Source organism: Parasteatoda tepidariorum, chromosome X2, assembly GCF_043381705.1.
Source record: "Parasteatoda tepidariorum isolate YZ-2023 chromosome X2, CAS_Ptep_4.0, whole genome shotgun sequence".
NCBI classification, from domain to species: domain Eukaryota; kingdom Metazoa; phylum Arthropoda; class Arachnida; order Araneae; family Theridiidae; genus Parasteatoda; species Parasteatoda tepidariorum.
Window position 1 is genome coordinate 9,167,113 of NC_092215.1, and position 17,627 is coordinate 9,184,739.

General features: G+C 27.8%; 1 protein-coding gene and 1 long non-coding RNA gene across 2 annotated transcripts in view; one reads left to right on the plus strand and one right to left on the minus strand.

The window, feature by feature from the left end:
* Window positions 1-309: 309 nt before the first annotated feature.
* LOC139427192 (uncharacterized) overlaps window positions 310-17,627 on the plus strand; it is a 39,631-nt gene continuing 22,313 nt past the window's right edge. The window contains exon 1 of the long non-coding RNA XR_011638328.1: window positions 310-488. This is a non-coding gene — a long non-coding RNA (uncharacterized lncRNA). The remainder of the gene's footprint in view (window positions 489-17,627) is intronic.
* LOC107455412 (uncharacterized) lies at window positions 4,127-13,357 on the minus strand. Its single transcript, XM_043042179.2, has 2 exons — window positions 13,252-13,357; window positions 4,127-5,658 (listed from the first exon to the last, which is right to left on the minus strand). Exons 1-2 carry the CDS (start codon window positions 13,261-13,263, stop codon window positions 4,222-4,224), a joined length of 1,449 nt encoding a protein of 482 aa, XP_042898113.1. The 5' UTR covers window positions 13,264-13,357; the 3' UTR covers window positions 4,127-4,221.

Sequence of the window (17,627 nt, forward strand, 5' to 3'; positions counted from 1 at the left end):
TTTTTTTTTTAATATAAATTTTAATTTCCACAAATTATGTCTAAATTTTCACAAAATAGTTACCTCTCAGAAAAACCTAGACAGACCCCTGATATATATATATATATATGCACACATAAAATTAATTTAAAAGAACAGCAACAACACAACAATAATTCTAAAAATATTCTTTAATTTTGTTATTTTGGAGGAAAAGGCCTCATAAACCAAAAGAAAATCAAGTGAAATTTAATGTCAAGAGTTTTCCCTTTCAACATCATGTTCAATTCACAAACGCTTTAGAAGAGAAAAAAAAATTATGTAGTCGGCTGACATTAGCTGTTAACTGATTGATAAACGTAATTTGTTTTTCAACCCTGCAATTATGAAACATTTTGTAAAAGCTCACTGCTATTTTTCTTTGCACAAATGGGAGAGAATTTACGAGTTTAACGATGCGTGTTCTGAGTAAATGGATGAACTGTTTATTTTTTTCTATTATATTTTCGGTAAGAATTTCTCAATGAAGCATTAATTTACCATGGATTGTTGAATTTCGTTGATAATTTGTATAGGGTCAATTCCATGGTTAACTGACTAATATTCACAAAGTAAAACAATAAGTTCATTGTAATATACTAGATGTAATTCTTTTTTAAGATTTTTGTCCATTGTTTATTGTTCTTTTTTTTAAGCTAATTTAGAGGTATAATTGAATTTCAAAAATACTTTACGGATAATTTAAAAAGTAGTTAAAAGCATAGTAACTAATTGACGTAGTTATTGTCGTCTCATTATTGACAATCAGTTTCTCACTATTATCTTCAAACGTCCAAACATTATTTTAGAAATTTCCTTATACCTTTGAATTCATCTTTAAAAAAAGACAATAAATAAAAAAAATAAATAAATAATAAATAAGTAAAAAATAAATAAATAAAAAAAATTTAAATAAATAATAAATAAGTAAAAAATAAATAAGTAAAAAAATAAATAATAAATAAGTAAATAATGAATAAATAAATAAAAATAAATCTATGAAATCATACTCCATCAGATAACTGGCATAAGTTCAATGCCATGGTTCAACGCCAGTCAGTCCCTAGTTTTATTTTTAATTATCTAATCAACAATTCGGAATTTCATTATTCCTTTGAATTCAACTTAAAAAAGAAAATAAGCAAAAGCAAAAATATAGATAAAAATATAACAAATAATTAAGAATATGATTACTGATAGATGTAAGATTCATTAATGTCAGTCAGTTTCTAATAACAATTTTTTAAATTATCAAAATAGTATTTTGAAAATTTGGAAATTAAATTATACCTTTAAGTACAGTTTAAAATAAAGACAATAAGCCAGTGAAAGAACAATTACTTTAAAAGTATGTTTATTTTATATTTCAATACCATTATATTGTTTTATTTTCTGAATGTCAGTCTACCAGCCGTGGAACTAACCATATGCTTAATTTTAATAACGTTAATTAACTAATGGTCGAAAAAGTATTGAATTGTAAGGAATACAAATTTTTACCTTACTTGAAACTTCATAATTTTGAGAGAAGAAATAAAAATTAATAAGAAATCGTACGAATAGTTAAAACCAATAAAAAATAAAATAACCTTTTTTTTTAAAAAAAATGCATTATTGATAAATTACTCTACTCTACTGATTTCGTTTAAATTTTAGATTTTGATTTCGTTTAAATTTTGGATATTGTATTGTCTAACATGATGTAAAAAGCTATATATCTTACAATTACAATTCAAGACTTTTTCCATTAGGAAATTAAAGGATAAAAAATGATAATTAATTATAAAAACTAGTTTTCACATGAAATCATTTTTGGATAAATAAGTTTGCCAAATTTTGGCAAGATTCTTTGATTGAAATGAATAATTTCGGAACTATGGTGAAATACGCAAAAAGTGAACCTGCTATTACTTCATGTTAGCTTTGCTTTCTGACTTGCTATTACCTTCGTTACTGGGAACATATTTACCATGCTATTGGAACTTTATTATTGGAACCGCATTTTTTGTTCGATTGGAACCAATATTTTTTAGTTTGCAGATATATCCCATATTTTAACGGTTAAATATTCAAATCCGTTCAAGAAAAAGTGCGTATACATTGAAAAATGTAAAAAGTGAACCAGCTATTGAATCATAATATCGTTGCTTTCTGACTTGCTATTGCTCTTGTTACTGAGATCATATTTACTATTAGAACCATATTATTGGAACCGAATTTTTCATGCTATTGGAACTTTATTTTCAAGTTTTTGGCAATATCTCATATATTAGCGGGCATAAATTCAAATCCATACATGAAGAGGTATGTTTGTTTAAAAATATTAAGAGTTTTATACTCCATCGCTGAACTTACTAAACTTTGGAGATCATGTAACCATATTTTGAAGATTGTGTCTACCTTTCATATTTGAGGGTTAACAATCTAAATGTCAAGATTTTTTTTGCAATTCGACCATTAGATCAAAAGTTATTAATGTTTATCATGTTTCTGTGCTCTGTAATATACGTATATACCAAGCACCTGAGCTTGTGCTATAAAATATATGTCTGCCTATATTTTTAATTTTCTGTTCAAAACATCTACAGATTTCTCTTGGATGCTCGCTGTAATTTCTAAATGCCCTTAGGCAGTCATTGAAATATTTCTTATTTCGAGAATTTTAAGCAATTTTGTGTAACACAGTAAAAATATTAATGTGAATGAAAAAGCAGAAAATTTATTTACTCATTTATTTTTCGAAGAATACTTTATTGATACTATTTGGGAAAAAAATTAGAGAATATTTAACGTGCCTTTTAAAAAGGAATTAAATCAACTTACCCCTACTAGAAAGCTATAACTGACTCCATGAAAAGATAATAACTACTTACTTTTGCATTTCATCCTTTTCTACGACATAATGTTCACGCACCAAAACGAAATTCTTGTTTTATATACATTGTTTAAAAATTTGTTTTTGCTTAAATTGATAGATTAATGATAGACTATTTCAGATTTATTGAACAAATTCAAGCAAGTTCATTCATGTCTTTAGTTTCATTTAGCTTCTAAGATTTAATTTGGTTTTGAAAGATTAATTTTTTTCCAAAATTTTCGCAATTTTTTATAAAAGTTATAGTTTGAAATGAAACACCGTATTTTTTAATGATGTTATTATTTCGTAATTTTTTTCCTTATATTTAGCCCTTGTCTTCCTAATAAATAATAACTGAGAAATTTTATTAAAATACCTCCATAGTTTTAAAAATAAATTCTAAAAAACTTAGTTTGTATTTACGAGGGAGAATATTTATAACCATTAAATGCCAATGCTTCGTTTTCGGAAGGATACATTAAAAATGAATTTAAAAAAAATGAAAATCTAAATATTTTATTCTTAGAATTTATCGGAAAAAAACAAATCGCTTTGAAATCATAATATATAATCATATCTAGTTATAGCAATATATTCGGTTTTTCGTTTTTTTTAATTGAAAAGGAATCTAAGACTAAATGTGTACCACCTTTTTTTTTTACTTGAAGTCAGTTTTTTATAATTTCAATAAGGTGGATTTTTTTTTCTACAGTAATTATGGATTAAAACAGTTTTTTAGAATTTTATCAATAGTTATAGTAGTTAAATTTCTAAGTTTGTTTGCTTAACTTAATATAAAATTTTAAAAGCGTGTTTAATTATCCATTAAGTTTTCTGCTGTTTTATCATTGAGTTTCAAAGAATTATTTTATGTTCATTAGTAAACAATTATATATCAAGAACACTTTTAAATATTTCTTGTATATTAACTTTTAATGGTAAAAAATAAGATCTTCAATAGTTTAGTTTCTTATATCTCAGTAACGATTGCCCCTCTTCCAGATTTCAGATGTTAAATAACGTGTTTTTTATTATCTTATCTCAAAAAATGTGTTTCGTGCTCTTTTTATGTGTTTTAGGCTTATTTAGTTAGAACTATTCACATGAAATTTAAACGTTTTTTCCCCGTGAAGGTTTTAACAAATGTAAAAATCTAAATGAGTCATAAAAAGATTTGTTTACCTTTTATAGAATGCTGAGCTCCAATAAAACAATTTCATAAAATTAACATGTTTATTCATGTATTGGTATGAAAGATTTGTATGTACAAAAATAAATAAATAATTTAATTTGTATCAAAGTTAATATGACGCTGTGACCCTTTCGAAAAAATGAAACTTTCATCATCAATGTTCGTAGCTGTCTTCTTCGCTCTTATTATATTCATCTGCGTAGCCATCGTTACTTCCAAAACCACCATAACTTTCTTCTGGAACTGGTATCTTGACAAATTGTGTAAGAGGAATATCACCTAGAAGGGGAAAGTTTTTCACAATTGGTACAGTGAGAACTTTTTCTTCTTGGTCACTGTCATATCCAAAGCTTCCTTCTCGTCCATAAGAAGACTCATCTGGATTATGTTCAAAAGAGTCAATTTCGTGAGCACCATAACCACCTTCTAGCTCATGGCCATCATACTCAGTAGAAAGCCCTGTTCCTTCATTGTATCCTTCAAAGTGTGCACCATATCCTTCAGCAAATCCTTTTCCAGCACCAAAACCGTTTCCATATCCGTGGCCAGATCCTTTTCCTACGCCACTTCCTAGTCCTTTGCCAATTCCACTACCAATTCCTTTTCCAACTCCACTTCCTAGTCCTTTTCCAATTCCACTTCCAATGCCCTTTCCGACACCACTGCCGAAACCTTTTCCCACACCACTACCTAAACCTTTCCCTACACCACTTCCGATGCCCTTGCCAACACCACTTCCTATTCCTTTACCTACCCCGCTTCCAATTCCACTTCCTATACCTTTGCCTACTCCACTTCCTACTCCACTACCCACACCACTTCCAATTCCACTACCTAGACCTTTACCAACCCCACTTCCAATTCCACTTCCTAAACCTTTACCAACACCACTTCCAATTCCACTACCTAGACCTTTACCAACCCCACTTCCAATACCACTTCCTAGTCCTTTACCCACTCCACTACCTAAACCTTTACCAACACCACTTCCAATTCCACTTCCTAGACCTGTTCCCACACCACTTCCAATTCCACTACCTAAACCTTTACCCACCCCGCTTCCTATTCCGCTACCTAGACCTTTGCCCACTCCACTACCTACTCCTTTACCAATTCCAGATCCGATACCACTTCCGAGTCCTTTTCCTAATCCACTCCCAAATCCATGACCATGACCATGACCATGGCCGAGTCCATGACCATGTCCATGCCCAATTCCACTACCAAAGCCATGTCCCAGGCCTTTGCCGGCACCATGTCCTAATCCACTTCCCAACCCGTGCCCACTTCCAATTCCTGAACCAAGTCCTTTGCCTCCTCCAATTCCAGAACCTAAGCCTTTTCCACTTCCTATTCCTGAACCTAGGCCTTTTCCTCCTCCAAAGCCTGATCCTAAACCTTTACCAGCACCAAATCCTCCTCCGGAGCCAAGTCCTTTTCCGCCTCCTAATCCACTTCCTCCACCGTATCCTCCACCGTAACCGCCACCATGAGCACTTCCTATTCCATAACCAGCTGCTTCATCTTCTACTTCATCAGAATAATATCCATGACTTAGTGCTAAGAGCAGAGACAAAGTGCATAGGGACAGCTGAAAGCATTAAAAAAATATATGTTAACATAACCCTACCAGAAATACAAATTCAAATTTACAAATAATTTTTGGAGATTAAAAACTTTTTTGCAGTATTTGAAAAATTCAAATGTTAAACCTATACACCTAGCAACAAGGAATATTTATTTCTATTTTTTGAACAATTACTTATGCTCCAGAAAAATTTGTTAATAAGCTTCTTTAAATATAATTTAGTTTATTATATTCATAATTTGTTATACGAAATAATTTAATTGTATTTATCAACGTAATCTATCAATTTAATTCTGTTCTTGGGATTCCAGTGCTAGATATTCAAATAGACTGTCACAATGACTAAATTTACACTTATTTGCAGTTATTAAAATGCAAGAGAAACAGTTACTCATCTTTGAAATTTCTCTAATTTACAAAATTAATTATTGATTAATGGTTGAATATGGATGAAAAAAATGTCAAACTACTTTTTATTAGAATTTATATTTAATATATATATACTAGAGGGCTCCGCCCCCTGCTCACTACCGCTCGCCAACCCCCGATAATTGCTTCGCAATTACATTTTCGTTCGCTTCGCGAGCAAACTTAAAGTCGTTTTCCTGGAGATTAGCTGGCAATTTTTCTGCACCAACATCAGATAGAGAGAATATGATAGGATTGTAAAATGTTAGAGGAACTTATTATCAGCATTATAAACTTATATATATAGCAATTTTAATACAAACAATATTATAAACTTATATAAAGCGATATTTTAACACATTACTATAGGGCATTAGCCGGAGATTAATTTCCGTATCCGAAGCACGCGTGGTAGAGCCTAACTGAAATCATTATTAATCTTATAGGATGACGGACGCACCCTATATGGTGCTTTATCCCCCCCCCAGTAATTTAAATTTTAAAATGAAAACAATTAAAACCTGATGAAAAAAAATTTACAAAAATTACAAACAAATCAAAACATGTAATATTAATAAGTTGATTTTAAGTAATATTTCAAAAGCAAATACCACAGCAAGTAATTGCTCAATTAACTTCAATACTATCAACTGACAAAATATTTTAGTTTCCATCAGAAGTATTCGTAAGTATACCAAGGTATTCGTTTTCATTTAAACGTCTTGACTTTTCAACGTTTCTTCGCCGCGCATTTCGCCGTCGCGTATTGATAGCACTACGATTATTTTCCAGTTAATTTTGCGCTGCTAAATCATGTTCAGCTATATGCCGCTGTTGATATCGGCTAAGATATTCACGGCGATCCATTTTATATTAAAGATATAAGTATTTTCAAGTAAGCTCTGTTCAATATATTTTGATAATTTGGAATGAAAATAGTTTTTTGAGAGAGTGTTGATTCGTGCATCGAATAACTCTACCCGATTTTTCAAAGCTATTAAAATATATTGGAATTCTAAAATAAATAACTGCGTTCTATCAAAACAAACATTTTATTATAAAACTTTAGAACAACTATCTTTTTACACTGACACTCAAAATTATTAATAAACACTGCATAATATTGCGTTAATGACACTTTTATCTAATGACGTCATAAACAATCGTTTGCATAAAGTTTAGTTCATAATAATCATATATAATCGTTTGCATAAATAATCGTTCGGTCTTTTTATAGCTTTACGTAACAAATGTGAGATTTTTCTTTTCTTTTTTGGAATGGCGATGTTATAATTTTGTTGTTGAGTTAATAAATCTTCCTTTTTATAAACGTAATAGTAGTTTTCTTAATTATTTGATTCGAAGTCTTCTGAGTTTTATTTGAGGTCAGTTTATACTTTGTATTTTTTGACAGCATTATTAAAAATTATTACCTTTTCACATACATGCGTTCTCAATTTTGATTGGCTGTTTTGTGCGTTACTAANATATATTTATTTATTTTTTTTTTTGCCTGTAATTAGAGCATCAGAAAAGTAAATAAATAGAAGTAACACCCGCGTTTCATCTACGCCGGAATTTTAATTAATTATGCGAACAATGCTTTTATTTAAAAAGTAGTTTTATGTTTATGTTTAACACTTTAGGGTTAAGAAATAAGAAGGTTCGCATAATTTTACACACATATAAAAAATTTTATCACAAATATTTTATGGTAAACACAAATAATTTGCTTTGCCAATAATAATAATATGAATAATGAAATCCTGTATATGCCACTTCTTACCTTTTGAAATAAAAATTCCGAGAAATTTTTTTTTCAGTCTTCCTGAAAGGAAGCCTGGGCAATAACGAGTAAATGAAAAATCTAAAAATAATCCTTTCCGTATGTAAAAATTTTCATTAAAGCCTAATTTTTATAATCTAATGATGTAGAAAGTGCTATTATGAAAGGAATGATAGTAAACTCAAGAGTAAATTAAGTGAACATTTATTATGCAAACAAAACTAAATAAAAAAATTATAATTTGTTGGTTACAGATTTAAATTAGTGGCTTAAATTTACTTATCTATAGTGGTAGTTACTCGCATTTTGTTTTGATGAAATAAAATCAAATCCTGAAACAACTGGGGTACCAGTTTTCCTCTCTTTTTCCCTTTATTTATTTATTTTTTGAATTAAAGAGCTTAATTGTATCTACTCCTAGACGGACACAAAGGCAATCGTCTTAAGTTTAATTTCTGTCTTTAAATGCATATTTCTATCAAGGCATTTTTTATACGTATGAGATAAATAAAGAGAAGAAAAACATATGAATTGAAGAAAACATATGAAGAAAAACATATGAATTTTGATTTGGCAAGACTAGCCAGATAAAGAGAAAAAAAAACATCTTTTTCTAGTTTTTATTTGAAGAAAGAAATTATTACTACCACTTTCCATTTAGTTTATTAGTTTGGAATCAGATTCACATCACCGTGCCGATTGATAGGTTGACATGGATAACTTAAATTTGTTACCACTTATTATTTATTGCATTAATATTGGATAAACTTAAAAAAAATTCATTTAGATGAGTTGCTAAGGTAATTAAAAAGATAATACAAATGAATTTAATATATTATTTGCAATAGTTTCGTAGTTCATGAATAAGCACTAATATGCTTTCTTATCATAAGGCAATCTTTAATAAATTATCTTTTGATTTATAAATTTAAAGGCGGAATTTATCTAGATAAGTTGCAAAAATAATTAAAAAGTTGATGCAAATGAATAGTTTCGTTTTCATGAACATTCACTAATTTACCATTTTATCATAAGACATTAAACATTCAAAACTTAATTTATTTTTTAGTTCGCTACCACTTTAAATANTTAAAGGCGGAATTTATCTAGATAAGTTGCAAAAATAATTAAAAAGTTGATGCAAATGAATAGTTTCGTTTTCATGTACATTCACTAATTTACCATTTTATCATAAGATGTTTGTTCATAAGCGAATATGCATGGGGGATATTCATACATGCCAATTTCTCCCATTTTTATGGGATTTTTTTTTTGAATATTTAAATTGGTAGTAAATTTTTGTTTTATTTTTGATGTAATAAATTAAATATAAGACACTATATGTGAACAATTATACAAATTTAAAAGACCGAACGAACTCGCACTGAAATCCATCAGTGTCGTCAAAATTAAACATTCAAAACTTAATTTATTTTTTAGTTCGCTACCACTTTAAATATTATAAATATAATATATACTAGAAATTCTGGGTTCCATGGATATTATTTATAGATATATTATTGGACATTATTTATCTATGGATATTATTTCCAGTGCAAAATTAGGAAATTTTGCTTATGACCAGTGACATTTTTAACAGTGGCTGTTTTTTCAAAACTTGAAAATTTTAAACGATAAAAGAAACTGATATACTCCTTCGGATCTGGCATCCGGTATACCGGACATCAATATCAACCCATACTAAATTAGTAATCATCAGAACCTCCGAATTTTTGTTTTATTTGATGATGAAGACACTTTCTAAAGTGAATATCTTGAAACAAAAGGACATATTCTAACTGACGAAGATTTTTTGAAGCTATATACATATTCCGACTGAAGAAGATTTCTTAAAGCAGTAGGATGCACTGTTAGAATTTTTATCTTAAAATTATGGTAAAATAACAGGCAGCAGTCTGTCCATTCAACTAATCGTGAAGTTTACGGTAAAGAACATTTTTTACTTTAACGATTTTGATATTGTTTACAACTAGTATGGTTATAAGACCGTGATTACAAAACTATATGGTATTTTAACCATTTACAGTTAGCATGGCTTCAGAACCGTAGAAATGAAATTCAACTGGACATTGGAGCTAGGCTTTTCGTTAAATAAAGAGGGCAATTCCATGAAAAAGGGGAAAAGCATTGGAAAATTCAAATAAGAATAATGTTATAATTTTGGATGTTTTCTGAATTAGAAAGGTTTGAAGTTTGATAATTTATAATTTTTTTTTTTGAGAATTCACTTTTTTAGTGTTGGTAACCCATTGAACATAGGCATTTACTTGTTCTGATTTTGGTGAAGAACATGGTCAGTTTTTGAAAATCAGTAAGTTAACATTATTTTAATTTCAAAATGTTCCAAAGAATAAATATTGTTTATTACACTTAATAGAAATANTTGCAAATTAATGCCATTCCTTTTTCGGTAACGTAAGTTACCACACTAATTTTAGGCTTTTTCACTGTTTAAATTGAGAAATAATAATTATTTTAATTAAATTCCTTTTGGTTTTGATTGTAATTTTAGGAAATCACTTTATTTTAATATGTGTATTTATATTATTTGTTTGCTTCTTAGTTCTCAATGCAATAAAGTTTATGTGAATGTAACGTAAGTTACCGTGGAATAGCCCAAGAGCATTTAAGAAGGGATGACTCTGGAGACTCTTCATGTGTTGAAGAAAACGGAGGATGTATAGTGGTGTCAACGCTGGGATTCGAACCCCTGTTGTCTTGGCCAGGAGACTGACAGATTTATCCTCTCAGATATGATGTGTACTCATCTAAAGGAACTAAGTGGCCTCAGTAGGTGGGCTTAGTTGTCGCGATAAAAAATTAGTTGATTAACCAAAAGTAGTTAATAAACAGGTTTTATCACATTTTGAATACCATCCTATTTATGGTAATTTGGCTGTTTTGTTTGAATATGCTAAAATAACAATCAAATAAATAGTTATTTAACCATTTTTTCTGAAGAATGAAAGAATGTCTTGATCGAATGAAGGGAATATCTTGAAACTATAAAATTTTTCTGATTGAAAGGGTTAATAATTTAAGACATTTTTTGGAGTATTTTTCAAAATATGGTAAACATTTCAGGGTTTATTTCAAAAAGAAAGAAGTTTAGAAACAAGCATGAAGTACCAAAATTTTTATAGCTCAGAAAATTCAATATTTATTTTTAGAAAAATGAAATAAAATGAAATGCACATTGAATGCCCTTTCGACCAAAAAGGTGGGGACTAGCAGAATTTTTTTTCTTGTCATCTATTATATTTAGTCTCCCAATAGTCAGTGACGATAGTTAGTTTTGCTCCATAATATTGATATCAAATTAGTTCCTAATAATGAAATACAATTTGAGCATTTTGCATTAACTTATTTATTGAAATTGATTTCTTCAACTTTCAAGCTTTGACATAAAATTTATTTTTAAATAAAATATGGCTATTTCGAATCGTACTTAAAAAAATAAAAATATATAGTTTCAAGTTAAAATTTACTTAATTATAATAATATCGATGTTTTAGTAGGATTCAGTGGATTCAAGCCTGGTTTTTGCACCCAGAAAAATTCGTAATTCATAATTCCAGAGTCGTAATCTTCATAGTTCTAGCTTTAATTTTAAATGCTTTTTTCCCATTAGTTTGGCTTTTTTTCCAACTTAAAAATAAATATTGTCAAATAATATAAAAGAGCAATGTAAGACACTTCGATTGAACATATTTTGGGTACTTAAATTGATACATAAATTTGGGTAAATAACTTACTTAATTATAGTAATATAAAATTTACTTAAATATAGTAATATTGATGTTATAGTAGAATTTGAATTCGGTGAAAGTTAAACACAAGTCAGTTATTTCTCTCAGAAAAATCAGAGTCATTATCTCCACAGTCCTTGCTGTAATTTTAAATGCTTTTTCCCCTTTAGTTTTGCTTTTTTTTCATCTATATAATAATAATTGTCAAATATAAACGAGTAATGTAAGACATTTTGACTGTATATTTTATTAATCAAATTTTTTTTCAGGAAAATTGAAAATATATTTTGGGCACATAAATTTTGAAATAAGTAATTCGAGAAATTTTTAAGCCTTTTTAAAAAGCCAATAGAATGTGTCTTATGTAATAATTCGTTTAAAAACACTAAACAAAAAATATAATTAATGCTTTGGTGCTGTTTTTTTTAAAAATAAATAATAAAATATTCAAATATTCAACTTTACCTACAGAAATTTTTAAATATTAAAAAAGGTAATGGAATTTTTTTTGGTAGTATTAATTAAGAGATTATTTTCATAAATAAAATTTTTTCATTTCAAAGTATAATAATTCAAATTTCCTCAAAAACTAAAAGTATCGTTTTTTAATCCATGAATACCCATGACATTAAAAGTAGCTGACATATGAAATCATATGAAAAGTGGGAGCTACATGAAATGAGGAAGTTTTAACAAATTTGTTTATATCTAATTCGACATTCTTTTCTGTTACCTACTTTTTCAGCTTCAATAACCCTCTGTGTTAATTTCAAATCCAAATATTAAGACCTATATTTTTTATGTATCATGGTAGATAAAACCATCTTTTTTCAATATTAAATAAATGCTAATAAAGAAATACTTGTTTACTACTTTTTTAAAAAATATAAATAAATAAACTATCTTTTTAAATGAAAGAAGCTGTGAAAAAATTAGTTAAAATATAGTAAAAGCTGAATATAACATGAAGCAATATAACGAGAATACCACTATTACAAGTTTTCAAATAACTGCGAAAATGATATCTTTAAAGATACAAAAATTGTATTTTTATAACAAATTAAAAAGTACTAATTTTCTGCTATAACAAGGAAAAGAAATGTTTTAAGGGAATGCATTTTTCTGACGTTTAAATGAGCAGAATTATACGAAAAGGGGCAAAAGGAAAGACGTTTTTAATAATATCTTGTATCAATACAGAAAAATGAGAAACGAACATAATTTCACCTTATTTCCTTCTTCAATTTCTAATCCTTTATCTTAGTAAACAAAATATACATGGGCAAACTCTGGCCAAGTTATATCCTTTCTCACAATTGAAATGAAATATTTTGCTATTTTCAGGATTCTGTAGCACAATTCAAATGGCTATGCCTTTTTTTGTCTACTCGGCTACCCTTATTTCCCTTCTTAACTGCTAACTATTGAAATCAAAATTAGTTGTTATAAATGACGTAAAAACTATTTTAAACTATTCAATTCCACTCTTTTTATAGCTGTTTTAATAATACATATGTGAATGGCTTATTGCGAGAAATTCGCTATAAAGAGAATTCCATCGTTATAACGAACTTTCAATGTAACTGAAAGAATATTTCTTAAAAATATGAATAAGTTAGAAAAGTAGCTTACCATTCGCTTCATTGTTTAGTAAGAGTAGTAATCCAAGGAAGTGGTAACGAAATGTCTTTGTTTTAGATTTAAAAAAGTTTTCTCCTTTTATATATTTCATTTTAAAATTCAGAAAATCACTGAACCGTGATACCGACAACGCCCCTCAGTTCTTCCAGATAACGAGGGGAGAGAATTGTCAAACAAAAACAAATGTTAACCCGGAAATAGAGAATGTCCATAATCATAATGATACACCAATTTCACTAGCTATTGCACTGAATAACTTTAGTATTCACTTACAACCACGTGTTAATGCCTGAACTCCCACGATACAACTCGTATCTAAAGATTGAAAATAAAAAACAAACTAATTTTTTGAATTACAAGGAGTTTTATTATTTATTTTTGAATGCATTCAAGCATAGTAACTAGTAATAGGATTTCAGTATGTATTGTTCAACCATGATTAAAATTGAAACATCATAAATAATCTAAAGAAAATGTATTAAGAGTGTCACCCATTTTGTATTTAAAGATCAACTAATAAACTTTTGAAAAAATAAATTTTATTTTTGATCAAAATTTCAAGGCAACTTAAAATTTCTCCATTTTTTGAAAATTTAAAGAATTTTGGTATTCTTAATTTTAAATGTGCATAAGTATTCTGGTAATTTTGCATAATTATATTTCGATGCATTTAAGCATAGTTACTTGTAGTAAGATTTCAATAAAATACTGTTCAACTTAAGAGCATGATTAAAATCAAAACATCATAAATAATCTAAAGAAAATGAATTAATAGTGTCACCCATTTTGTTTTTAAAAATCAACTAATAAACCTTTAGAAATCAATTTTATTTTTAATAAAAATTTTAAGGCGAATTAAAACTTCTCCATTTTGTTTGAAAATTTAAAGAATTTTGGGATTCTTAATTTCAACTGTGCATAAATATTCTGGTAATTTTGCGTAATTATATTTCGATGCATTTAAGCATAGGAACTTGTAGTAAGATTTCAATAAAATACTGTTCAACTTAAGAGCATGATTAAAATCAAAACATCATAAATAATCTAAAGAAAATGAATTAATAGTGTCACCCATTTTGTTTTTAAAAATCAACTAATAAACTTTTAGAAATCAATTTTATAATTAATAAAACTTTTAGGGCGAATTAAAACTTCTGCATTTTTTTTGAAAATTTAAAGAATTTTGGTATTCTTAATTTTAACTGTGCATAAGTATTCTGGTAATTTTGCGTAATTATATTTTGATACATTTAAGCATAGTAACTTGCAGTAAGATTTCAATAAAATTCTGTTCAATTTAAGAGCATGATTAAAATCATAACATCATAAATAATCTAAAGAAAATGAATTAATAGTGTCACCCATTTTGTTTTTAAAAATCAACTAATTAACTTTTAAAAATCAATTTTATTTTTGATCGAAATTTTAAGGTAACGTAAAAGTTTCGCATTTTGTAAACTTTTAAAGAATTTTAGCATCCTTAACTGTAACTGTGTATAACTATTCCTATAATTTTGCATTATTTTTTTCGATGCATTCTAGCGTAGTAACTTATAGTAGGATTTCATGATTAAAATTAAAATATAAATAATCTAATGAAAATGTAATGAGTGAAACATATCTGCCACCCATTTTGCTTTACATTTATATTTCTTAATTTTAACTGTGTGTAATTATTTTTATAATTTTGAAAAGTTATTTTTGATGCATTCATGTGCAATAAGATTTCTGTAATTACTGTGAACTTTTATAAGCTTGATTAAAAGTAGGCACATCGTAACTAATATGATTTACTTCAGCTTAAAAGCTTGTAATATGCAGTAAAAACCTGTATCAATATTTTCAATTAATTTTATTTTAGTTCAAAAATTTAAAATAACGTTAAGCATACCCAATTTATGAATATTCAGAGAATTTTGGCATCCTTAATTTTAACTGTGCATAATTGTTTTTAATATAATTTTGCTTAGCTATTTTTCTATGGCATAGAGGCTTGAAAAAAATTTCAATTAGCATTGAACTTGGTGAGAGATTAAAAATGAAATTCATAAATAATGAGATTAATGAGAAGTAAGAAAGTTGACCGAAATGTGCACTTTTCATATGTTTCTATAATTTTATTAGGGAAATTCTAAAAATCACATTTAATTTTGTCTAAAACTTAAAAGTGAAGCAATATTAACCTATTTTGACAATTTTAATAGAGAATTTATGCAAAGATTTTAATATTCGTGATTTTAACTGTGCATAATTATTTTCAGCACAATTTTGCATGGTGCATTTAAGCATAATAATTTGCAATAATAATTCAATAAGAATTTACTTATTAAGATTTCAATAAGTATTATTATAAGCACTGAGGAAAGTGATTCCTATTGGTATGAATTGACAATTGCATTGGTAACTATAAACAAAAATATTTAAAAATTTCGTCATCATCTAAAATTTGAATAAAATGATTAACACATCTTCTCAATATATGTTTAAATGTTTAAATCATGTATAATGGGGGTCAAAAGCATTATAAATTATACACTATCTAATGAAAAGTATTGAATAAAGAATTAAAATGATTAAATATTTTATTTACTTAAAAAAAAGGAAACTTTTTTTTAAATATAAAGTCGATAATCTGATGAGGTTTCTCCTACTAAATTAGTGAGTGGCACGCTTGCTACTAGCTGGCCCATGACTGGTGTTTCTAAGGCACATGGAAAGAAGATATTTAACTGCTTTTATTTAGTTACATTTAGGGTGGTAGCACCCCAGTGGTCAGCGAATCGGTACCTCGAATAAAGTACCAGTCACTCACATTTACTGAAACAACGTTTTAAAAAAATTCTAAACTTAGAGGTCATTATAGGTGGATTAAGAAACAATTGCGGTTTTTTTACGAGTCATTAAGACATGAATATATTAAAACATTTTCTAGGACGTAATGTGTCTCCTCGACTATACAAGTTAGTTATGGAAGTAAGTATTGTCAGGAAGACCGACTTTTGGTGCAAGATTTGAACCTTTTTATGCTAATTCTACTTCAAGTATTTCAAAATGTCTCAAGAACTTTTTAAGCGAAATGAAAATTTTTTTCACACAATCATAAAATTTATTTATCCAAAGATACTTCCATAAAAAATATAACTTTAAGTAAATATTTATAATTTTTATTATTTTATTTAATAATTGTCGAAAGAATTTTGAATTATAAAAGGTATGCAAAATTTTATATCATCTTTAAGAATGCAATTTTAAATTTCAAAATAAATAATTTAGGCGAAATCGGTCGAATAGTTCCTGAGAAATTGAATTTCAAAAATGCAATTTTTTTCGAAGTTGAATTTTTTATGAAATCAACCGAAAAAAATATGTTTAAACTGAAAAAGTTAATTTTTGTGTTCGATTTCGTAATTTAATATCTCATAACTTAAAATCTGGACAATTTGATAATCATATATAAGATTAGAGACACTCGAAACATANATTTATGTATTGACTCACTCTAAAGTGCTCAAAATTAAAGGGAATAACTTTCCTGATAAAAGAATAACACCCCGAATAACTTTCAATGAAAAGACTGGATTTTTACGTCATAATCAATTGATAAACTAAAACTATATATATATTATTTCTAATTTCAGCGTATTTTAATACATTAAAAAATGGTGGCAAAACTTCTTAGAATGTGTATAGCAGCGTGAGAAGCATCGACATTGAGTACAGATATTTCGAACTCGATTGTAAACAATCTGCAGACGATATATAAAGCATTTTGAAATTGATGTTTTCGGAAGGGAAATTAATTCACAAATGGTGTGAATGAGCATGAGTTTGGTGAAAACAGTTTCTATTATTGGTGTTCAGATTTACCAACTCCTTTTAAAGTGCATATGAACGCTCTATTTGATGTTAACTTGAAATAATGTGTTCCTTCATACAATTTTTTGGATAATTTAATAATTTGGAGAGATAATTGGCCACATTATTACACCACGGTTGTTAAAGCGTATGTCTAGTTTTTGGTGTAGTGAAATACGAAAAACCAAAAGTTATTTTGGGTATTTCTTTACACCACTTTGGTGTTAAAAGCCACTATTTTTGTGTGAGGATACAATATTTTTTTTCACAGTCTATATTACAAGTGTACATTCTTACTTGTATTATTGCTAGAATTTTACCAAATATGCTTTAAATATTATAAATTCTTCATCTTTTAAAAGCAAGGAAGAATTTCACATTTCGGAATAGTAAACAAAATTAAATAATTAAATAACATTGAATGGAAAAACGATGAAGTTGTACGATGCTCAATAGACTTGAATTAAATTCAATGCTTCTTAACAAATATTCTGTTAATTTACTTTTAATTA